General features: G+C 46.3%; 1 protein-coding gene across 5 annotated transcripts in view; it reads right to left on the bottom strand.

Moving 5' to 3' along the window:
• Nucleotides 1-25,614, bottom strand: part of MCF2 (MCF.2 cell line derived transforming sequence) — a 96,503-nt gene that overhangs the window by 60,921 nt on the left and 9,968 nt on the right. For 4 of the 5 annotated variants that reach the window (XM_073358419.2, XM_073358421.2, XM_073358422.2 and 1 more), the window contains exons 2-4: nucleotides 12,531-12,599; nucleotides 10,080-10,194; nucleotides 8,072-8,162 (exon numbers count right to left, since the gene is read on the bottom strand). In XM_073358419.2, coding sequence (XP_073214520.1) covers nucleotides 8,072-8,162; nucleotides 10,080-10,194; nucleotides 12,531-12,599 — 275 coding nt within the window. Of the gene's footprint in view, nucleotides 1-4,780; nucleotides 4,857-8,071; nucleotides 8,163-10,079; nucleotides 10,195-12,530; nucleotides 12,600-25,614 lie in introns of those variants that run through there. The other variant, XM_073358420.1, reaches the window with a different exon arrangement.

Below are 25,614 nucleotides of genomic sequence, written 5' to 3'. Positions count from 1 at the left end.
GCCAGTCTAGAGCTCTGTGAACCTTGCACAATAAAACCTCCCACCAGGCCGAACCTGCCCCTGGGCTTGTTGCCAATTGAAACTTGGCCCCAGTCATAGAAAGCTTTGCAAACCTGGTTCTAAGACTAGCTATTACTCCCTTCCTCCAACCGGCTCAGAATCTCCCTTTAGCAAACCTGCTGGGAACCGTACAGCCTGCAGTTCTCTCTCCCAACGAGACGGCACGCTCACACGCTCCTCCTGATATTTCCGAGCAGTCCGGCTGACTGGAGCTCTTCGTTTTCTCCCTGGCACAGTAGGGAAGGCAAGCCCCCTCCCATGTGGTCCAGAGAAGCAGGCTGCCTGTCCACCCCTCTGCATGGCAATCAGTGGGACTCCAAATGCTGCTGCTGTTGACGGTCCCATGGTTGGTTCACCTAGCCCGTTATGTCTTTCTGAGCTCTGATGTACCCCACAATGAACAGCAGCGCTAGGGAGTCCCCAAAACATGTGAGGGGAGGGAGGCGTGTAGGCGTTATTGGCACGAATTGAATACAGGCGTCAGTCAGCATGCTGTAGTACAGTGGTACATTCTGGCACAGTATGGGGGAAAGGGAAGGTGTCAGACCCTAGACTAAGGTCAAGTCCAATGTAGGCAGCAGCTAAAGGGCCAGCTGCCACAAGTTTATAGGACTGATGCTGTGAAACTGGCGGGGGGGGGGGGGAAGGTCTGGCAAGAAGCTCATTCCTGTGTAAAGCACCACCCTCAACCAGAGGGGGGTAGCCAACCACTAAGCTCCCACCCAAAAGACAAGGTAGGTCCGGAGAGAGGTGGGTTTTCTGGGAGAGGAGAGGTCTTAGACTTCGCAGTTTGATAATGTCAAGACACCAGTGTCTCCTAGGAGGGTTTCACAGACCCAACCAAAGCCTGGCAGTTTCATCTGAGCATCTCAACACAATCCTTGGAGGGAGTGAACCTGACACGCCAAAGTTTAGAAGGACTCATGTACAGTTACAGAACCAGAGACCAATTTTATGTCACATCAGTGGGTTAACTTCAGACAGGTTGCTGACTAGGAACGCAACCATCCTCAAAAGGTCAGAATCAAAGAAAAATTCTCATCTTTCTTTTGCCAAGGGTAGTGTTAACTGGAAGAGCGGGAAATCTCCAACTTGAAAGTCTGCAATACTCCAAATTACGGATGGGGGGAGGGGTTGTTGCCATTTTTTCTTCTCTCAAGTCAGAGCTTCCTCTGCTAACATGCAGGGGTTTGTTTCAAGAATTTTGTGCTGTTTGGTTCTCCCTAACAATATATAGATTGTGAGGTGGTTGGACATTTGTTGCAAGCCACATGGATGGTCACACGGCATCTCTCCTGATCATTAGATTAGCCTGTCCCATGAACTCAGGAGGCTCAAGGAAATCATTTGCAATCAGGTACCCATAGGGAGAATCTGCACTGGTTGTCCCCCCTATGAGGCCTGTCTGCCTATATACTACTGACAGAGCATGTATGCCGCCCTGGAACTGCATTCGTATCACATGCAATTCCCTAGGTTTACCACTCTCAGCCTTAAAACCATTTTATTATTTGTTTATTAGTCTCACCCCACAGCATAGTAATTTCAACAGCAGACGTTCCTCTGAAAACTGGGCAGGGGAGCAGCAGCCACCAAGGAGATCACAAGGCTCCATCAAGGAGCCACAGCAAGATGAGAATGGACAGGTACAGCTTACATTCCTCCCAAATCCTGCACCCAATCAAGTCAATGGCCCAAACTGACATAAACAAGCACGTGACCCGGCCCACTGCCACTTCCAAACGCGGTAGTTCTGGCAGACCTCATAGCTCGATCTTTGAACAAACTGGGAAGCTTTCATACAGCTGTTGTGTTAAACTCTGGCCCAGTGCCTCTCTGCAGTCAACAGTCTGTTGAGAGTAGACCCACTCCTGGCTCCCATGTGCTCCCAGACCAGCTGGATCTGGGTAAAATCTAAGCTGTAGGTCTACAGGGCACTCTCCTTGGCTCAGACCTCTTGTCTGATGCCCTTCCTTGGGACATAGGGTGCTGCTGCCCAGCTGCCCTAGACCCCAAAATCAAAAGCCCCCAGCCTCTTACATGTGCTCATCCAGGGGTCCACCTAGAGACTCTCTGGACTTCAATTGAAACCCTTCAGGGACAAGATGTCAGGATAGCAAGAAACACTGGCTTGACAAAGGAATTGCTTAACCAGGATGAGTTTACTCTCAAAGCACAAGACATTACAGATCTTTGAAAACAAAAGTCCTGAAATGTACCCTCCCTGTGAGGCTGAGGTTTGTCAACATGTCAGGCTGGGAAGAATTCCTCCTGCAACTCTTTCTTAAATGTGGCAATGATCAGTCCTCTCGCCCCCTTGGGCAGAAGAGAATCCTTCTCTTTAATAGGAACCCTGTTTCTGAGCCTTTTGCTCAGAGAGTGAAGCTACAGATCCATCAATTACACTCTCCCTCCCCTCTCCTTGCCCTGTTCAGGATGCTGTGTAGAAAAGCTATTGTTCCACCGCGGGCAAGGCCTGTAAATGAGACACAATCAGCATCCCTGGCCCTAAATTTCTCTGTGACAGCTCTTACACCATGTCTACACTACGGACTTTACAGCAACAAAGCTGTGCCACTGTAAGGTTGCCCATGTAGCTGCTCTCCTGCCAGCATAATTAAATCACCCCTAATGAACAGCAGTAGCTATGTCAGCAGGAAAGCATCTCCCGCTGACATAGCGCTGTCCACACCGGTGCATTTGCCGGTGAAACTTTTGCAAAGTTTTGCCAACAAAAGTGCTCGTGTAGACATAAGCCTTAGTGTTAGTCCTTCAATAAGGTGTCAAACGTCTTTCTCAAGCCTTGCGATTCATTGGGATGAAGTACAGTAGATTGCCTTTGGGCATGTCCAGGCTTATGCAATCATAGTTCCGAGCATTTTCACACATAATACAAGATAGAGTTCATAATCTGGCACAGATTTATCCCAGTCTGTCACATCTGGGATACAGGCAAATTCCAGTCTGATATGGTATTTTTAAATGTTGTATCCTAAACTTAAGTAAGAGGATCTGTTTGCTATTAAACATGTGTCACGTTTCACCCAAGAGGTAGCTGCATTTCCAGAATGGGAAACAGAATTCCTACTGTTTAGAAAGCATTTTAAGATTTTCCTGCATGAAAGGTGATTTTATCAATGTTCAATCAAGGTCACCACTTAACGAGAAGCAAAAAGGTGATATGTACTTGACGAAGAAATGTACCTTTTGCAGATCAATATCTAGTATGGACTACGTATGGAAAAATCCCTTGCTTTAAGTCTGCTACCAGCAGAAAGGTGTCCTCTGTGTAGTATTAACTTAAGGGGAAAGATGATAGATGAAAATAAAAAATAAAAAATCAGCTGGTTTAATAATTATTCAAAGTTAACGTTTATGAAGGCTTCATTGCACTTCTCTATACCTTAATGGAGGTTAGCCAGCACCTTTGCGCTCAACTCCAATATTAGCCAAGGCAAGAAATGTGTCATGCGACAATAGGACAGAGAAAGAACATGTGGGGAACTTTCACACCCTATGCTCCTCAAATCCAAAAGAGGGAGCGTCTTAACCCAGCTGAACTTCCAGTCCTACCATTCATTATACTAAAGAGAATCATTGTCACTTGATAAAACCTGGTAAAAAGACCCATGAACCCCTTTATACTCAACTTCCCTTCTCCAGCTTCTAGCATTCTCTATAACGTGAGAGTTAGAAAAGAATTTAAAGTAATCTGTGCAATGAAAAAGAATCAACCCGCTGATAATATTTTAACAGCGTTCCTAATTTAGTAGCACTATAATTTGGGTTTTTTGAAAAACGATCCAAAAGCTCGAAGGACATAAAAAATTAAGCCCAAAAAGGGCAATCCACTTTTAGGGAGTGAAGCATCCTACTGTCTTCAATACACACAGTTTTGTGACTACATTAGGACTTACATAGGTTGGAAGGAACATGGCCATTATTTACTTAATTTTCTGCACTAAAAGCATTTACCATCTTTTCTCAGAATTACATTTAAAAGCATAATCTCCCCCTGAATAGACAACCCTCCATTGGGATTTCCCTGCACCCAGGGAAAGAAGAACAGACCAAGAGGAAAGGAAAACCCACCAGGAAGTTTGATCCCGGACACAGGAAACGGATCAATACACAGATTGCAAAGTTAGTGACTTTCTTCTCTCCTTGGAGAGCAAAGTCAGGCAACAAAAACGCTGGGACAGTCGTAGGGCAGCTTCTACTTCTGCTGAAGCTAACAAAGCTACACCATGCTCGGATAGCTTTATTGTACCCTCTGAGCCGGCGGCAGAGTTCACCAATGCAGCCTCTATCTGCCCAGCTGCCGTTACAACCGCAGGATGTTCTCGGTACGGCCTTTCCCCAGGAACGCAGAGGGTTTCTGGGGAAAGCAGCAGACAAAACCTTCGGCTAGGTATTTTGTTGGTTTTAACGCAACCTCAGCACGCAGGACAAGGCTGCAGAGAGATCTCCGGGGGATCCGGCGCCTCCTTCGAAAGGAGACGCGCCTCACCGTGCGTCCTGGGATGCTCGGCTGAAATCATCAGGGGACAGGGTTGACATCTCCCCCCTCCTCCCTCCAGCTTTCGGGCGGGCGATGCAAGCAGCAGGCGGGTGGCCGCATGCAGGGCATGCCAAGGCAGCGTCGCCCAGGTCCCGGCACCGTTCAGCCGCAGCCTTGCACGCGAACCCGGGCTGGGCAGCTGGCAGGCCGGGCCCTTACCGCATTGCTCCGGGGCCGCCGCATGCCTCCGCCGGGGGTCGCCTCGGCCATCGCCGCCTTCCCCGGCTGGCGGGGCGGCGTGCCGGGGCGGGAGCCGCCGCTCAGCGGGGGCGGACCAATCCCGCCCGCAAGCCGGCCCCCCGCACAGCTGCCGCGGCCGCCGCTGCCAGCGCGGCCCCCGCTCCGCCTCGCCCGGGCCCCGCGCGCCTCATCCCAGCTCGAGCCCGGGGGCTCACCCGGGGCGCGGCTGCGGGAACGGACCAGGCATGCACCAGGCGATTGACTCTCGCCCGCTCCCTCCGTTTTTTCTTTTTAAGGTGGAATGCCAAAAATCTTCCTCGAGTTGGGGGCTGTTCGTTCCTGGGGGCGCTCTCTGGGGAGCCCTTCAGAAAGCAGAACGCCCATTTCTTGAATTAGGGGGGCCTTGAAAGACGCATCTTTAAATGATATGCCCAATTATGCCGTAGAAAAGCGAAGCCGGTCAAATCCTAAGGCCTGGGATTCACAGGGAGGGCCTGAGGTTCTACATTGGAGGGTACAAACGTGCACATACATTGCACATGCATCCTGTGAGCCGGCGGATACTTACATTTGCAAACAGAGAGACAAAACAGAGAGACGGGGGGAGGAAGGGAGAGGTGATCTCTTTTACTGGACCAACTCGTGTGGGTGAGACACAAGCTTTGGAGTTTACACAGAATTCTTCATAAGGTCACAGAGCTCTGCGGAATAAGCTGGGAAGCTTGTCTCTCTCACCAACAGAAACTGGTCCAAGAAAAGATTATCACCTCACCCACCTTGTCTCTCTAATACCTTGGGACCAACATGGCTACAACAGCGCTGCGTACATGTCTGCAAATAGGTAGTTAGACACCGACCTGAAGAAAAAACTCTGTGTAAACTCAAAAGCTTGCCTCTTGGCCAACAGAAGTTAGTTCAATAAAAGATAGTGATTATCCCTACAAAAGATTCCTGCCCCCCTCCTGCTGGTAATAGCTCACTTTACCTGATCACTGGCATTACAGTGTGTATGGTAACACCCATTGTTTCATGTTCTCTGTGTATATAAATCTCCCCACTGTATTTTCCACTGAATGCATCCGATGAAGTGAGCTGTAGCTCACGAAAGCTTATGCTCAAATAAATTGCTTAGTCTCTAAGGTGCCACAAGTCCTCCTCTTCTTTTTACAGACTCACACGGCTGCTACTCTGAAACTTATCAAGCTCCATCTTAAAACTAGTTAGTTTGTTTTCCCAGTTACATGCACCTGAGAGAGGCATCTTAAGGGCTGATCCTACTCCTGTCTTTTCACAGGCAGAACTCCAAAGTCTTACAACTTGATGTGCACAGATTTTTCGGTCTTTCATTCTTAGTTACATTGGATGTCTCTGTATTGTTTGCACACAGCACTGCCTTAAGTGCTCAGATATACAGGATGCAGAAGGAAATGCACAGAGCATATCTTGTGAGATCACATGCTCATGTACCATTTAAAATGAAATGTAAAGGGCAGGCACTTTTGTGAAAGCTAAATCAGGACAGGCAAGTAAAGCTCTCATTCTAAAAAATTGGTTTCAAGCTATTTAAATGGAAAACGGCATTCAAGGGCCAGTCCTGAACCAGAAAAAGCCCCCGCTGGGATCAATGCAAGTTTTGCCCGTGTAAAGGCAATAGGACCAGGCTCTGACAGTCATGATTTATTTTAACTATCCAAAAATACCATTACTGCCACTAGATGCTTATCAGCAAAAATGTCCTTAATGCCACATTCAGCAACAGTCAAACACTTGTTAACGCTTAAGATCTGACCTGATGGGGCATCAGCTAGCCCAACGAGATTTCGGTGCAAAGTGGTCTAACTTATACGCTCTTCTTGATAAACTCTTTGCCTCATTCTCTATCTGCTGAGTTTTCATATCCAACTCTTCATCTGAAGTGCCTCTTTGTGGGCAGGTGTACACCACAACCTAAGTTGATATAACTTATGTCGCTCAGGGGTGTGAAAAAGCCCTCCCATCCAAATATGCATGTTTTGCGCTGTCCATACCAGTGCTATGTTGGCCTGAGACACTCTCCCGCTGACTGAGCTTCCGCTTCTCACCAAGGTGGAGTAATTATGCCAACAGGAGAGTGCTCTCCCATGGACATAGTGCATCCCCACCAAAAACGGAGCAGCTACGCCGAAGAGAAGTAGTGTAGACTTGCCCTGTGTTACAGGAGGAGGCGACGGTGATGATTGTGACCTTTTCAGAACATTTCTTTTCACCTTCCACTGTAGCAAGGTCAGTTTAGATCTGGCCTTTCACTGCCAGCTTTTTTAGTACAGCCTCCATTCATTATAAAATTGAATTTTTATATACACCAGTGTAGCACTTTTAGACTACATATTAATTTTTGCAAAAGATCACATACTGTTGACTGGGGAGGGGAGTGTTACTTGTGAGATTTATTCAGCATCTGATGGTACATCTGCTCTAGTTAATTAAGAGAGACACATTTTATATACATATATCTGTACAAACGTGCTTTATATGGCAGCATTTTAGTTTGTTTCTCCAGAGGAGAAGGAGAGAAGCAGTGGGAAGGAGACATGGATCTTAGCTGGATATTACATCTCCACACACTTGCAGGGAGCAGGGCAGAGCAAGTCAGCTAGAAGAATCGAGAAACATCCAGAACAGAGTGTGGCAGTTACTGGACAGGCTCAATAATTGTTTCTGAGGCTGATCCATGCAAGACTATGAGATGCATCTGCTCTGAGGTCTGGGTCCCAATCCCTGTATCATTTTGAATACAGTCTACAGTTACCCCATTATATACATGGGCACACACATATAACCTTCAAAGTAGTTTTTCCCTGATTTTTTACATATAAAAATTAGGGCAGGGAACTATTTTGAAGGCTATTTTGCAGTAAATAAAACATTGCCCAATTAAGGGTAAAATAATCATCTGCTGCTAAAAATCAGAATCTACACATAGCATATATGCTGAGATGGATTGTCTAAACATCAAATGCCCAGAGCAGGGCACAAAAATGTGTACACAGCTGTGTGACTAATTTGCATGAGCACAGGCAAATGATCAGTTGGATGTCCAAACAGCTAAAATATGCATACAAATTAGGCACATCATAATACCTGCTTTTACTATGGTGAAAAGGGTCATAGAAATGCCTTGAAAGAAAGACTAGTTCAACAGGTCTGGTCTACTGATGTTTTCAAAATCTGAAACAATGTACATGACGACTCAATAGCTTAACAAAGCATTTAACAATAAAAAGGGCTTACTGCTATCCTTTGGAGAGTCATTTTGACAGACGTCCATGTATCCAATCTTCTATCCAGGATTAGCATAAATTTTGTGTCGGTTTCATGTTGACTACAAGACAAGAAAATACCAAGTAGCTAGGTAACATTTTGAGAGCAATCCATTTAAGTCCCAGTAAAAAACACACACACAAAGTTATCATAAATACGCAGAACACAATACCTCTCTCACCTTTCATAAACATTAAAAGTCCATTTGAAACTAATTTTCTACAGTTGGTTCCAGAAATAAACTCAACAAACTTACCTCACTGTTATTTGACAGCAAGCTTGACATTAGAAACATGCAAAGTTGCTCCTGTTCGATGGGAATTTTATTTGCACTTGAGTGGGCTGTGTGTGCAGTTTGGAAAGTTCCTTGCAAATCCACATTACTTTGGAGCTGGAATTTGCAAAGGAGCCTAAGAACTCCCTTAAATTCCTTTGAAAATCCCAACCCTAATAGATAACTGAGCAGCATTCTAGTTCTACACACTGGGGGATAACGCAAGTGTTCAGATGAGCCCCTGTCTACGATACAAGTACAACCATATCTAGGAATCCGGTTACTACACTTTAAGTGTATGTCCGTTTTGCAATCAACAAGGTTGAGCAGTGGTCTCATATAGTCACACGCCACACCCCCTGCTGACCAGAGATGCATTACCACTACTGTCAACAGACTCAGAAAAAACCATCTTTCTATGACCTGGTTTCCATGAATGCCAAGTTTTAACCATCGCCTGATATGAAGCTGCCTGGCAGTGTGTGAAGTGAAGACAGAAAAATCTGAGCAAAGAGTGAGAGTGAGAGAAAGAAACACAGAAAAGGGGAATGGGAAGTGAAAGGATATGAAGGAAAGGAGAGGAGTCGGGTGGGGGAGTAAAGCAGGAAGAAGCGGCAAGTAAGGGAAATAGCAGAAGAGAAATGACTAGAGATGGAAATGGAGCCTGACCCAATGACCTTGCAGAGGCTGGTTCACCACCAGAGACTGCAAGGTCCGTTTGCACATGCCCAGCTCTACTCGGAAGGCTACGCTGACAGAAGCCCTCTCTTGGAGGAACTGGTGGCTAGCAGGGACTGCCACCTAATATCCTGGGACCAACACAACTATAACCACACTGCATACAACCTAGCTGCCCTGGGAGTTTTGCTTTGTTACCAGCACAACTATGAGGAGGGTAGATGTAGAATGCAAGTCACTCAAGATTAACTAGGGCACGAGAACCCAGCGACTCTTTGTCCTTGAGTTTGTGAGAAAACTCATGGCACTTTTCCAGGACAGTAGTTGATGGCCACCTAGATGTCTTCTTCACCCTGCTCCCTCTGTAGCAATTTGCCAAAATAGGTGATATGGAGTGAAAAAAGAGATTAAGCATTTCAGGTAACTTCAATCCACCAACCTCAGGAACAAGAAATTGTTCAGATCCATTAATTCTAGTGTAACTACCTTGTGGGACTGGTAGACTGTCAGCGAGTAAATGTTGCTATAGAAAAACGGTACTGGAAAATGCAGTACAGCACCAGGAGAGCAAGTATAATGATCTGGGAAGGTATTAAACCAAATGGCTTTGTTCTTTTAGTTATTTTACTTCTCAAGGTGTGTCTCTCTTTTTCCAAATTAACATACTCTCCACTTGCATGTGCAAAATATATCCCAAATGACTTGCCAGTGGCTTATCATTTTTGAGTGCTGACACCCATCTAAGATTAAGCCAAGTGATTCCATTAATTATTGTCGTCATCAGGTAAGTTTATGAAACCAGCAACCAATAGGGACAAAAATCTACTTTTTATTATGTAGTTATCGGTATAAGAACTACCAATGTAACACTCTGGCTCAACATCATGAGGCTTTGCAGGTAATTTCTTCCTTCTCTAGCTAGCTTCATTCACAATGAGGCAATTGTATTGCAGCTCACATGTCCGACACCAGATCAGATGGGAACCTCTGCTAACGAAGCACGAAAGCGGGAAGGCAGCACCGTACCTTGGGACCGAAGTTAAGTATGTTAAGACTTTCGTTAGAACCTCCTCCGATGCTTCATTGAAATGGGAGTTTTCAGGAAACGTGATGATCCAACCGTTGTCTTTCCCTCGGCCACCTACAAGTAACAGAATAGTGCTTGTCTGTACAGTTTGTCCAGAAAACATGCCAAGCCGAAAAAGCCCCAATTTAAAATAAAACATGCAGCTAGTCCAATAGTAGTCATAAATAGCACTTACATCTTTAACATCTACAGACTAAAGGCAAAATCCTACCCTATCCCTTTTGAGCTTTGTATATTGGAGAGGGTGGGGGGCGAAGTCAGGAAGTAAAGCAGGTTCTGCCTATGCTAAGGATCTCAGACACATCCTACAAATACCAGACAGGGTGATTTGGGGCATGGAGGATCTGGGGAAACACTGCAGCATTCATTGTTGCTCATTGTAGCCTCTGCTGCCAACCATCGGCATCATTCATGGTTGCCGGGGACTCACTGTGCCCTCATGCCATGAGCCTGCCCTGTTGGATTCCTGCCCAGTTGCTTTGAGGGTGCACCGAAGGGATGGGGAAGAGAGAGAATCCTGGCATCTTTTCTCCTCCTATTCCATCATTGCACCTATGCAACCCAGGGCAGGATTTTTTCATAAAAGTGTATCCTCATTGCAATACCAACAGGGTGTTACTGGCACCTGCTGGTGAGAACAAACAGTTCGGTACTGCAACATGGAAGTGCTGGAGAGAAATCCAAATGACCCAATCCAAAAGCTCCATGTTTTCATGATCCTGAAACTGAAGAGAAAAATCATACACTTTCCATGGGGTTTAGGAACAATCCAATGGAATTCTTTATAGCAGGGTGTACTAGGTGGTCTGCCCCTGTGAAGACCAGAGACCAGTCAGCATTGTTCTTTAAGACCAGGTGTTTGGGCCAGGTAGAGGGAATGATCAGACCCACCGGGTTAGGCGATTCCTATAAAGAGCTCCATTGAGGTGGAGAGCTACAGGAAGCAGGCTGGTTCCTGTATAGGCCATGGGGCAGGATGACTCCAAGGCAGATGGCTCATAGGAGGACTGAGGAAGACCTGCCAGAAGCAGGGAGGTTCTGGCAAGAATGGCCTAAGTCAAGGGAACTAACTGTTGGATCTATGTTGAACTGTTTATTCTTGGGTTTTTGTGAAAGATTGTCGGTGCCCCCAGTAAATGAAGCCCTGAGGAAAAGGGCCCAATCAGGGTATGGGGTCCATCCTTCTTGGACTGGGGAGAAAGATGACCAGCCTACATAGGGATAGAATTTTCAAAAATTCTGCAGGAAGATCATCATTTTCTAATAAATTCTTTGGTACGATTTTCAAATGCCCCTAAATCCCATTTTCAGACGTGACACTTGGGAGCCTAAGTCTCACTGAGCGTCAATGAGATTTGGGCTCCTAAGACACTTAGGATCTGATTTTTAAAGGTATCTATATGCCTAACAATGCAGATAGGCGTGGAGGTGCTTTTGAAAATCCCAGTAGACACCTAATTACCTTAAACAATCTGGCCTTTAGGCACTTCTGAAAATTTTACCCTTCGGTTTCTAAGGGTACAGCAATTAAACACCTGTGGATGGCCTGGGTCAGCTGACTTGGGCTCGCAGGACCTGGGCTGTGGGGCTGTAAAATTGCTGTGTAGACAGTCGGGCCAAGACTGGAGCCCAAGCTCGGGGACCTCACGAGGGAGGAGGATCCCAGATCTCAGGTTCAAGCCAGAGTTTGAACAGCAACTTTCAGGCCTGCAGCCCGAGCCCCATACGCCCAAGTAAGCTGATTCAGGCCAGCCCCATGTCTTTTATTCCAGTGTGGACATACCATAAAATCACTTTTGAAAATGGGACATAAGGGGTGCTATTTTCAATAGAACCTATCTTCAGGCAGGAACTTTCCTCAGGAGGGATCAGACGAAAAACTAAGAAAGGACCTGGGAATTGGCCCCTAAAATGTTTCAGTATTATGGGCCAAATTCTAGTTTGGGTTTCAAAGGCACATTTCCCACATAAAAGAGTTAGAACTATCAAAACTATCAGATGTTGGGGTCTGGGAGGGGTAACCAGCTGTATCACTTAATCTCTGTATCAGCATACTTAGGATGTGATGACAAAGAAGTCAGGAAAAAAAGGGTTAATACTTGTAAACTGGCCACAAACCTATAGAAACATATTCTATTTCAAAGCACCATACTTGTGAATACTCTAAATGTATGAAGAGTGGAATATTTTGTAGCATGGCTTGAGAAAGAAACCTAAAGCGGTCTTTCAAACTGCCACAATGTTTTATTAACAACACTTCTAGTGGCACCAGAGATGACCTGATGAATAATCGCCTGTGTATAGTATCATTTTGCCAAACAGTGCATAGGTTCATGCAGCAAATTAAATTACTTTACACAGAGAACATGGGGAACATTTACCATACTCACCAGAAAGAAAAGCAAACTTCTTCCTCAAATCGTCACTGATGTCCTTTGCACAAAGGGGAATTGTGGTTTCTAGCAAACACAGCAAAAACAAAACAGCTAAATGCATCCATTAGTGGAGGCTTATCACTACTCCACTAAACTAAATATTTAAAAGGTCACACCTAAGAACACTGTATACCTAGGTATATACATTTCTTAACTCATCAAGCAGATCAAATGCCACAATACAGCAGTAACTATCAGGTGTATTAATTACGTTAAAGATAACATGTCAGGGTCATCTTGACATGTTAAGAATACATGCCTGTATTCAACAGGATGTAGGGGATACTCGGAACGTTTTTTGGTTTGTTTTTTAAGTAAGCTACAGTTACAGGGGGATGAGGTGGACGAGGCTTTCTTCCGGCAACTAATGGAAGTTACTAGATTGCAGGCCCTGGTTCTCATGGGAGACTTCAATCCCCCTGATATCTGCTGGGAGAGCAATACAGTGGTGCACAGACAATCCAGGAAGTTTTTGGAATAGGTAGGGGACAATTTCCTGGTGCAATTGCTGGAGGAACCAAGTAGGGGCAGAGCTCTTCTTGACTTGCTGCTCACAAACCGGGAAGAATTAGTAGGGGAAGCAAAAGTGGATGGGAACCTGGGAGGCAGTGACCATGAGATGGTGGAGTTCAGGATCCTCACACAAGGAATAAAGGAGAGCAGCAGAATACGGACCCTGGACTTCAGAAAAGCAGACTTTGACAACCTCAGGGAACTGATGGGCAGGATCCCCTGGGAGAATAACATGAGGGGGAAAGGAGTCCAGGAAAGCTGGCTGTGTTTTAAAGAATCCTTATTGAGGTTACAGGGACAAACCATCCTGATGTGTAGAAAGAATAGTAATTATGGCAGGCGACTAGCTTGGCTTAACAGTGAAATCCTTGCTGATCTTAAACACAAAAAAGAAGCCTACAAGAAGTGGAAGATTGGACAAATGACCAGGGAAGAGTAAAAAAATATTGCTCGGGCATGCAGGAGTGAAATCAGGAAGACCAAATCGCACCTGGAGTTGCAGCTAGCAAGAGATGTTCAGAATCACAAGAAGGGTTCTTCAGGTATGTTAGCAACAAGAAGAAAGTCAGGGAAAGTGTGGGCCCCTTACTGAATGAGGGAGTCAACCTAGTGATGGAGGATGTGGAAAAAGCTAATGTACTCAATGCTTTTTTTGCCTCTGTCTTCAGGAACAAGGTCAGTTCCCAGACTGCTGCGCTGGGCATCACAAAATGGGGAAGAGATGGCCAGCCCTCTGTGGAGAAAAGTGGTTCAGGACTATTTAGAAAAGCTGGACAAGCACAAGTCCATGGGGCCGGATGCGTTGCATCCAAGAGTGCTAAAGGAGTTGGTGGATGTGATTGCGGAGCCATTGGCCATTATCTTTGAAAACTCATGGCGATCGGGGGAGGTCCCGGACGATTGGAGAAAGGCTAATGTAGTGCCCATCTTTAAAAAAGGGAAGGAGGAGGATCCTGGGAACTACAGGCCAGTCAGCCTCAGTCCCTGGAAAAATCATGGAGCAGGTCCTCAAGGAATCAATTCTGAAGCACTTAGGGGAGAGGAAAGTGATCAGGAACAGTCAGCATGGATTCACCAAGGGCAAGTCATGCCTGACTAATCTAATTGCCTTCTATGATGAGATAACTGGTTCTGTGGATGAAGGGAAAGCAGTGGACGTGTTATTCCTTGACTTTAGCAAAGCTTTTGACACGGTCTCCCACAGTATTCTTGCCAGCAAGTTGAAGTATGGGCTGGATGAGTGGACGATAAGGTGGATAGAAAGCTGGCTAGATTGTCAGGCTCAACGGGTAGTGATCAATGGCTCCATGTCTAGTTGGCAGCCGGTAGCAAGTGGAGTGCCCCAAGGGTCGGGACCGGTTTTGTTCAATATCTTCATAAATGATCTGGAGGATGGTGTGGATTGCACCCTCAGCAAGTTTGCAGATGACACTAAACTGGGAGGAGAGGTAGATACGCTGGAGGGTAGGGATAGGATACAGAGGGACCTAGACAAATTGGAGGATTGGGCCAAAAGAAATCTGATGAGGTTCAACATGGACAAGTGCAGAGTCCTGCACTTAGGACGGAAGAATCCCATGCATCGCTACAGACTTAGGACTGAATGGCTAGGCAGCAGTTCTGCAGAAAAGGACCTAGGGGTTACAGCGGACGAGAAGCTGGATACGAGTCAACAGTGTGCCCTTGTTGCCAAGAAGGCCAACGGCATTTTGGGATGTATAAGTAGGGGCATTGCCAGCAGATCGAGGGATGTGATCATTCCCCTCTATTCGACATTGGTGAGGCCTCATACTGTGTCCAGTTTTGGGCCCCATACTACAAGAAGGATGTGGAAAAATTGGAAGACGTCCAGCGGAGGGCAACAAAAATTATTAGGGGACTGGAACACATGACTTATGAGGAGAGGCTGAGGGAATTGGGATTGTTTAGTCTGCGGAAGAGAAGAATGAGGGGGATTTGATAGCTGCTTTCAACTACCTGAAAGGGGTTTCCAAAGAGGATGGATCTAGACTGTTCTCAGTGGTAGCTGATGACAGAACAAGGAGTAATGGTCTCAAGTTGCAGTGAGGAAGGTTTAGGTTGGATATTAGGAAAAACTTTTTCACTAGGAGGGTGGTGAAACACTGGAATGCGCTACCTAGGGAGGTGGAGGAATCTCCTTCCTTAGAAGTTTTTAAGGTCAGGCTTGACAAAGCCCTGGCTGGGATGATTTAGTTGGGGATTGGTCCTGCTTTGAGCAGGGGGTTAGACTAGATGACCTCCTGAGGTCCCTTCCAACCCTGATATTCTATGATTCTATAGTTCCCTCCTCTCAAGAATCCCTTGGTACTTCCCAGCACAGCAAGCTGTATGTTTCTGTTGACAGCAGCAGTGTCAGAGAATGGTATCTTGTGAAATATACAGGGCATTTTATCATGTCATGTTTCTTAATTCTGGAAAAATTAATGCACTCCCAAAGCAAATAAAACTCTGCAGTCAGCCAAGCTGTTTGCACAAAACACGTTAGAAAGATTAGAAAGGTTCTGATGCATCATGATTAGATTTCTAAAATTAAATAAATAGGGAAAAAGAGGCTGTCAGCCATCTGTAGTGTACCATGACCCCGGCCTCCTGCATCTCAGCAGAATTTTATGACACAGAGAGAGAGAGAATGAACAAGGATTTGTGTCCATTAGAATATTATACCACAATGTGTAAATGGAGTGATAGCTTAAAAATAAAAAAAACACTCAATTTACACTGATTGAAGGTGCTGGAAACAAATATTACTATATAATGTATGTCCTTGATAGGGTAAATATGATCATTTTAAACACACCTATATGCCATTAAGTCTGTGCTTTTTGACACTTAAGCTTAAATCTATGTTTCTTTGATAAAACTCTGATTTCAGGGATTATTCTCTTGGCTGTCTGAAGTCCTGACACTGGGTGACATTCCACTACCTCCTTGGCTCACTGGGATCATTTCTTACTCGAATCCCTTTACTGGCATCAAACATCGCTTATGTTGTTTTATTTGAGTGTTTCCCCAGCATTCAGTTGCATACCTTGCTATTTTCACTCCCATTCACTTAAACTGTTCTGTTTGCTCTTCACAGGTCAAGCCTGGGCCCAGTGATGTCAGCCGTAAAACTACTTATTTCAATCATAGAATCATAGAATATCAGGGTTGGAAGGGACCTCAGGAGGTCATCTAGTCCAACCCCCTGCTCAAAATGAGATCAAGATTTAGCCCTATTACTGTTGCTTACTCTACAGAGTTAATTTTACTCCCAAGGGAATTCTGCGCACAATATTTTTAAATTCTGCATATTTTATTTGTCAAAATAACACAATATAATCATACCATGTTCAATTATTTGCTAACAAGTATTTTGAAATAACTTACCAAAATAACTGAACATGGTGTGATTATATTGTTATTGTGTTTCTGTGTTATTTTGATAAATAAAATATGCAAAAGTTTAAAATTTTTAATTTTTTGGTGCAGAATTCCCTCAAGAGTACCAGGGTTCTGTGTGGTGCAATCTGAGTGCGGGCAACTCGATGGAGAGCTAGGTGCTGTTGCGGGGGGGAGTGTCCTAGGTGCACAGGGGCTCGGTGTAGGGTTCTGGGTGCAGGGGAACCCAGGTGAAGATAGTTAGGGCTCAGTGAGGTGGGGGGCTCCTGATACATGGGGTGAGGCTTAGCAGGGTGGGGGTTTGGGAGACTCAGTGGGGGGCTCCAGATTTCAGGGGGGGGGCCTCAATGGGAGGGTTCCCTGGTGTGTTGATGGGGGAAGGGTTACTGTACAGGGAGCTGCTCCCCTTGTCTGCCCTACCCCCTTGCATCCAGACCTCCCTACACCCAACCCCCTGCTGAGCTTCACACACCCCCCCCTCAGAACTCTCCCTCCCAAGCCCCTCCTGCGGTGCAGAGCTTCCTGTAGCCAGAAGAACTTTCTGGGGATTGATCTGACCCAGCCCTGCACAGAGCAGCCGGGAAGGGAAGGGGGAGGGGAAACTCCATCTCCATCCTCCTCCTCCTCTTCCTCCTCCCCCCATCCCCCCGCCCAGCCAAGACTAATGTCCCTGGCTGGCCAGGGAAGCCCCAGTTCCCCTTCCCCCCACCCAGTGATTTACTTCTCTCCCAACTGCCCGAACAGAAGCATCTGAGTTGCCGGGGAGGGGTGAGTGAACACTGGTGTAGCTTCTCTTTGCTTCCCCACCCCAACAGAAATCATTTTCTGTAAGGAAGCAAAGGGCATCTGTGGGAATGGGCATTTTTCTGTTGCACCACAATGGCGCAGAATTTCCCCAGAAGTCGTTCATCAACTTCCTTTAGCTCAACTCAGCTAGCCCTCTCATCTACCCTGATGTACTTAATGACAATGGTACCAGAATGTCTTTCTTCTCCTTTGCCTTCAATTTGTCCCATCAATCAAGGTCAGCAGCTCTTGTTCTTCATCTCCAAGTGTTCTTGCCAACTGTGTCATCCAACCTGAGGCCAACCTTCTTCATGTCCTCCTTCACCATCTCAAAGCACCATTTTCTAGGTCTTCTTTGTGGTCTTTGTCCCTTGACTACTAGCTCTTGTACTCTCTGGCCAACACACCCCACACCTTGTCATCTCACATGACCCGGCCATGTCAGTTGATATGCCCTCAGCTTTTCTGTGATGGGGGATAGCTGCATCATGGCTTGTACCATTTCACTGGGTAGCTCTCGTCTTACTCAGTGTCCACTTTCGCATTCTCAGTTTGGCTGTCTGAAGTAGCTGTTGTTCTCTCTTCCTCATTGGCGATCATTCTGACCCCATACATTATGGCTGGCCTAATCATGATCTTATATACTTTGCTCTTTAGTTTACTTGGCATATTCTTACTGCAGAGAATTCCCATCAACTCCCTCCATTTACACCAAGTGCTCTTCATGTGGCTCCTAACGTCCGCATCGACATTCCCATCATGCCTCAACCAAGATATTTAAATTGTTGCATAGACTTTAACTCTATGCCAGCCTGTTTTACTGACTTCTCGTTGTCCCTCTCAATGAAGCATTGCATGTATTCAGCCTTTTGTCAGCTGATTTGTAAGCCATTTCCCTCTAATGCAGCCTTCCATAGTTCTAGGTCCTTTTCCAGTCCATATTTCTCTTCACAGCACAACATAATGTCCTTGGCGCAAAGTGTGCTCTACTGAGCTGATCTCCTAATCTCCTGCACCAATATGTCCTTTCCAATCACCAATAGGAATGGCCTGAAGGCCGATCCTCGATGTAGAGCCACCCTTGCAGTGAATGACTCCCTGCAGCAGCAGCTGCTTCTCACAACCATTGTGCTACCGTGGTACACGTCCATGATAGTCTCAACATATGTCTCCGGCAAACGGCACGACTCCAAGCATCACCAGAACAATTCTCCAGGCACTCTGTCATAAGCTTCACAGCTTCCTCTGTGCTTTTTTGCCTAATCTTAGCTAATCTATATACTCCTTTCTCCCCCTCCTTCTTAAGTGGTCCTGCACATAAGGCTTTCAGTGCCTGACCCTTACTTTCTGCCACTGCTCTTTTGGCCATTTTCTTTACCAGCTTGCACTCCATTCTTATTTTCTGCCACCACTTAAAACTTTCCTCCTCCTCTTTCATTGCCTCCATTTTCATTGCCGTGAAATTTCCCTTCTTTCATTAGTGCACAAGCTGCCTGTGGCCAAGCTGTAATACGCTCAGATATTTTCCCCCAAAGCCTCGTTGGTATCATTGTGGTCAGTTTGGCCATTGTCCAACCCCTGCAGAACCTCATCCTTCAATCTCAAATTAAACTTCACTACCCACAAGCCTTTATCCTTTGTTCCACAGCTTGTATTTTGTTCCCCATTAGTCTTTTCACCCAGAAGTACATTACAAGCAATGGATGTTGCTGCTTTGCAATCTTGTCTCCCAGGATCACTTTATAGAAATGTGATCGACTGTAAAAAGACTCTGTCTCCACCCCCAAAGAGTTTACAGTCAAAGGCCTTGATACTATAGTCAGATCCACATGTGCAAGGACCAGGACCCCACTGTGTTAGGCATGGCACATGCATATAAATGAATGCAACATTTGCATGCCGAATGACATCAGTAAACACAAATGCAGGACTTGAGCGTGCACTCACAGTTACAGGCTATGTCTTCGCTGTCCAAAAGGTGCATTTTCCCATCAAGATAGCTAATTTGCTATAAAAGTCTAATGGAGACAAAGCACAGGTAATTTTTACCTCACTGTAGCTAGTCAGGGTCAACCCTATACCCCACACCTAGGGATTGCCTTTTTTTGCAGTGAAGACATAGCCATAGGACATTGTTTGAAAAGCTGGCCCACAGAATAAACTACTGCGACAATAAAATAGAAAGATTTACAATAAAGGCACTCTTTGTTTGCCTAAATTTAGGAATAGGGGCAGAAAGGCTGATTTATTAATAGCTCTCAGAGAACACTGTTTGGCAATGAGGAGTTAACCTTAGGTTGGTAACAAAAGCACTTATTTTAAAAAAAACTAAAAAAACCCCAGTGTCTTTCCAAGTCAATGTTTAATAAGGAAGGCACTTATTTATCAGTTTGCATTCTTACCAGACTAGACAGGTTGCAGTGGATAAAGCAATTCGCTCCTTCCCCCTTTGAGCTGTGCCAATTTTCTTGAGAGCTTTTTTCACTGAAAAGGCATATTTGGGCAACCAAAACATTCTGGTGAATTTGTGTCAAATTCACCAAATTGTCTGGGTCTAAAAAAGAAAAAGAAAAAAAATTCTGAAAAGCTGAAACATTTTGCTACATGTCCTAAATTAAAGCTTTTGATTTTTTCTTCAAAAACTTTTTGTTTTGAATTTTATTCCACTTAAATCAAAAAAGTTTTAAAACTTCAGAAGCAAATGAAACATTTCACGTGACCCAAAACAAAAAAATGTTCAACTTTCTAGTTTTGCCAGAAAATTCAAAATATATTTATTTTTGGGTCAACCTGAATCTCCTCCCCCACCCTGATTCAGCCACAAACCAAAAACTGGTTATTTGCACAGCTCTATTCCCACTGACATTTAGATAGTCCTTTTTCCTCCAAGCAGGGCTGGCCTAAGGGAAAAAATGGCAGCCTGGGCGAACTTGTATTTTGGCGCCTTTGGTCCCCATGGGTGAGGTGCCCCCCGCCATGGCCCCTCTCAATCTGCCCATCCCCTGCCCCCCAACTCCTGCACTGTGTCTCCATCACCCATAACCCCTGCACTCCCTCCTGCGCCCACATGGGGAAACTGACCTGAATGCGTGGAGCAGCTGACATTGCTGCTCGCTCCCCCCTCGAACGCTAGGGGGCTGTGAGGTGGGAGCGAGAAGCGACATCAGGGCTCCCTGCATCCAGGTCACTTCCGCACCTGGGCTGCGTAAGGGGAGGGCAGAAGAGTAGCAGCTCCTGATGCTCACCTCACAGCACAACCCAGGTGGGGAAAGTGACCTGGATGCACGGAGCGCCCAGGGGGCCCACCCCTTAGGCCGGCCCTGCCTCCAAGAGAAATATCTGTTATCTGAAAACATGCATGGTTCACCAGCAGCTGTGCTGTTAGCAGACGCCAGTCACAGAATCATGGAATATCAGGGTTGGAAAAGACCTCAGGAGGTCATCTAGTCCAACCCCCTGCTTAAAGCAGGGCCAACCCCAACTAAATCATCCCAGCCAGAGCTTTGTCAAGCCTGACCCAGCCTGCCCACTCTTGTGCCTTTCCCACCTGCCAGCCTCCGAAAGATCAGCTATGCTACAGGACAGTAATTGGAGGGGAAAAAATCTATTTTAAACAACAATCCCTGATAATGAAGGCTATTTATCACTAGGGGCTTGTATTATTGTAGGGCCTTGTGGTCCCAAATGAGCTTATGACCCTGTTGTGCTACACACTATACAAACACATAGTGAGAGACCATCCTTGACCCAAACAGTTTACAACCTAAATAGACAAGTCATACCCACGGTGGTAGGAGAAAGAGTTCCCTAGAGTCACAGGTGGGACTAGAACCTACAACTTCTGCACCCCTGGTCAGTGCCCTACCCACTGGGCCACACTGCCGATAAGTTGAAAGGCACTTTTTACCTTCAAAGCATTGTGCAAACACTAACCAATCAATCTTCACAACACTCTCTGAGATGCAACTTAAGTGACCACTTAAAGCCACATACACTAAAGTGTGGGTGGCCTCGTGGGGGAGGGGGGCGGAGGAAAGGAGGGATGCGGCAAGCGGCAGGCAGGGGGGCCTTGAGGAGTGGAGGGACACGGCTATCAGCAGGGACCTCCGGAGTGGGAAGTGGAGTGGAGAAGAGGAAGGACTCACGAGGGAGCAACAGGTGGTGAGGGCCTCGCAGAAGGGGCGGAGCAGGGATGGGAAGAGGTAGAGGGCAGGCGGGGCCACCACGGCTCAGGTATCCCTCAGCAGGGTGGCATCAGCTATGCCAGGGGAGGCTAAGCCTCCCCTGACCTGTCATGCCCACCACCTATGACACTAAGGACAGGGACTCTGTCAGGTTTGGAACTCGGAAGTTCCTCGCCAACACCATGCCTTCCCCTCCAGCAACACTTTATTCACTTAAATTTTAAGTCTGTTTAAAGACAAAAGCTACTCCTCCCTGTCCATGGGGGCAGCTGAACCCTCCAACAGCGAGTGTAACCGACAGCTACACCAACACCACACGGAAGAGTGCCTCTCCCACCTTGGCACAGCGTAGCCAAAGACAAGCAGTGACAGAACCACTTGTGGGAAAGTTAGGGAGATGGGGAGAAGAGTCGGGGATTTTGTTGAGTGTCTGGCAGCTATGGGGAAGGACAGCAGACGAGACTGGTGGAGAGAAGGGCCCTAGAGCTGAAGATTCAACGGCTGGGAGAGAGTTTGAGTTGCGACTCATGCTTAGGAGTCAGGGTTGGGGGGGAGGGTAGGCTCAGCGACTGACAGTGATGGAGGCCCAGATTTTCAGAAGTGACTAGCATTTTGGGGTCTCCCATTCAAGACACCTCAAAGGAGCTTCACTGCCAGAGAGCGGGTACTCAGCACTTTCTGACAAACAGGCCATTCTAAGGCGTCTCCACTTGGCCACTCAAAACCAGTTACTCTTGAAAATCTTGGCTGGGAATGCTTGGATCAGGCAGCAAAGAGGCGCTTATGGGAGTACACTCCCTTGCAGAGCCTTAAGGGTTAAGGGAAGTCAGTGGCTCGACAAGAAAATATACAAATGAGACCACCACCCTTTTGGTAAAGGTCTAAGTGTAACCACTTCATGATCACATTCCCATTGCGGCTGTCACCTCGCCAGCTTCCCTCTAGCACTCCTCGGTTTGCATTCCTCACCCCATTCAACTTCCTGGGTAAATACTAGGAAAAATAAAGGCCTGGCACCCAATTCACCTTGCCTAAACCACACCAGGCAGACAACTGCTCTCAGATTGACCCTATCAGAGCAGTGCAGATACAAAACTGAACCTAAAACCAGTAGCACCTAGTAGAATCCTTTCTCCTGTCGTATCCCACAGGGCTTTACATATCATACTGATGTCCATGCCAAGCAAGTTTGACTTTCACTTTTAAGGTTGCATCTAAAAACATATGCAGAACTGGAGGGTAGATTGCCTGTAATAACATTTTACTATTCATTTCTATATACATACCCGGCTGAATATATAAAAATCACTCTGAAGCCATTGCTGCATTCAAGGAACAGAGCTGAAAGATTCCTCTGCCAGCCGGATTGTTGCTACAACACAGGGTTCCTGAGAACGTGTGAAGTCAGGAGGGGGAAGGAAGGGGAGTATAGTGGTGTGTGGGGGGCGTGTGGGATTGAGCCTTTACTCCTCGGGGGAGGGGGAGAGAGAGAATATGAATCTGTACTTAAGAGAACACTGCTGAATCTATTTCTGTCCTAGCTGGTTGGTTTTGTGCAGCCCAGAATATGCTGCTGAGTCCTCTTCCCTTCTGACTGTCTCCTGGGATGGATTTTAGGATTTGTACAAATTGAGGCTGTGAGAATGATGCCCATTCTTAGAAATCTTTCCTTTCAGGATGGTCAAAGTCCATTTGTTCAGGTACTTACAGTAAACTACACAGTTAATAAGGAGCTAGCTTTTGAGCTCTGACTCCCTCTGTTCAGATACACAGGCCCTCTGGCTTCATTAATATCCTTTTTAAAGGGTTCCCTGTCCCTCTCCCATTGCTTTCTTTCCTTTCTGAACTTCACTGTAGCCCACACCATCTGTAAACAGCAGCTGCACCACACACCTGCCAAGCCGACGTTGTAACTCATTACATTTTTATGATATTTATCGAGTGTTCTTTGTAACTACAAAGCCAGCTCTAAGTGTATTTAATTGAAAGGAGTAGAAATGTGTTTTATTGGAAGGCTGCTGCAACGCTGTGGGAAGCTACAATAGAGAGACATTAAACCAGGAAGATAATCCCTTGATCATTCTCTGTTTGCGCCTGCTGAGGACGCTATGCTCTGAAGAGGGAATATTTGTCTGGTGGTCAGAGGGGCCTGGGAAACTGGATCATTGCGTCCTATTACCCCTTCTCGCACTGTATCAGTTAGGGCCAGCCACTTAATCATGCTAAACCATGCTCTACCTTAGTTTAGTCATCTGCAAGCCTTCCCCGCCTCAGAAGGCTCCTGTGAAGTTGCCGATGTCTATAAAGTGCTTTGAGGCCACCACATGAATGATATTATGCAAGTGCAAAATATTCTTGCTTCAAAGGCAATGCATCTGCCAGGAAAGATTATGCATTTTGCCCAGAGTGCAAGGCAGAAGCTAGTCATTTTAAACTATATACTATCTATACAACCTATGCAATGTCCTACAATAAATTGCACACGACTGAGAAAAATCTACACAGGACATTAAAAACACACTGTGTTAAACAGGAAAGCAGCTCTTTTCCTCGCCTGCAGGGAACACATGATGCAGGCATGCTACCATAAGCGGGCAGCTGTTGCTACTGCCATGCACTCCAGGCTCATACTTTGAACTACTGTGGTACTAAATGTTGTGAAGAACACAACACGCACACACAGTGCCCTAGAGGCTCAGAACGCACCGACACCCACTGCCTAGATGTCAGTTCTGCCTGCACCTCCATCTTCGCCCACTCCTGGCCATGCGGCTGCTTCTACCGCAACCTTATGGCTGGAACTAGGTCCACTCTGGTCCCCCGTCACTAGGTCCACTCTGTTCCTTGAAACTCACCTCTTTTACTAAGCTGATCACCTCACTTTGGGGTACCTTCCTGCATCTAATCTCCTGCATCACGCTTGTTTGTGCTAGATGCGTGTGCAATAGTTCAGGTACCTGCTATGGGGGGCAGGGACCCTCGAAGCACCAATCAGCACATACATGACGTGTGCTTAAATGACACTCCTGTCAAACAGGTGTGAGCAGGAAGCGTGCCCTGGTTATCATCATGCAAGAGGAGGGCAGAAAGCTGCCCATATTTTCACAGGCATCTTATTTTCAAGGACAAAACTCTGTATTTTAATATTACGTTTTTATTAATACTCCTTGGAATATGGGACCTATCTTATTTACAGTAAGGTGTAGGCTAGTGACCTGAGCACATGGCTGGTAGCCAGGAACTCCTGAGCCGTCATCCCTGGCTCTGAGACCGACTTCCTTTGTGGCCATGGATTAGATCACTTGCCTTCCCTGCTTCGGTTTCCCCATTTGTAAAGTGGGACAATCACAGGCCTCTCAGGGAGGTTGTAGGGCTTAACACTGGGTTTCTGGCACAGTCCTGTATTATCCCCCGAAGAACCTCAAGTTTTAAAACAGCCCAACCTCCAGCCATCAGGCAGGCATGGACTATGCAGGTTCGTGAACATGTAGGATGATGGGCTCTGAGCAAGTGTCAATCAAAGGGCGTGTGCTTAGAACAAAACAGGTGTGAAATAAAATTACATTAGACTCTCCTGGGCAATTGGATACAAACAGGTTTCCTTAAGCTGCCGGACCTGTTTGTCTGTACCTGGCAAAGGACTTCAGAGCTCAGACAAAGCTGCAGTCTGGCCGGATCTGTGCTCCAGCCTTACATCCAGCAGGGAAACTACCTCAGCTCCTTGATTAGGATCTCCCTTCACTCCTTAAAGGGTGTACATTTAATCTGCATTGGCATCCAATGTATACAGCATCCTTATTATGGGAAGGCAGAAGGAACTCCACAGTTAAGGCTGCAACTGAGTTTGCATTATGAACTCCCTAAAATCCACAAACAAAAGGAACATCAGCCTCCAAATCAGTAGGTGAGGTCTGGGGCGGAGAGAATTTTTCTACCAAGTTGGAAGCAAGATGGCTCATGGGGGTTCTGTGACAGCAGCAGAAGAGAGAGACCGCGGGCGGGGGGCAGGTGGAGACCTCAGCAAGTCTCATCCCATGGAAATGACCTATAGGATGCCAGGCAGGAGCTCATGCTGGGACAAGCTTGGGGAGTCTCCCAAAGAACCAGGTTTTGATTTTAATTACACTGAATTCACCCAGAGCAACTTGGTGCCA

Source organism: Lepidochelys kempii, chromosome 9, assembly GCF_965140285.1.
Source record: "Lepidochelys kempii isolate rLepKem1 chromosome 9, rLepKem1.hap1, whole genome shotgun sequence".
Classification (NCBI taxonomy): Eukaryota; Metazoa; Chordata; order Testudines; family Cheloniidae; genus Lepidochelys; species Lepidochelys kempii.
The sequence above is the reverse complement of the archived record's forward strand: the minus strand, read 5'-3'. Positions and strand labels throughout refer to the sequence as shown.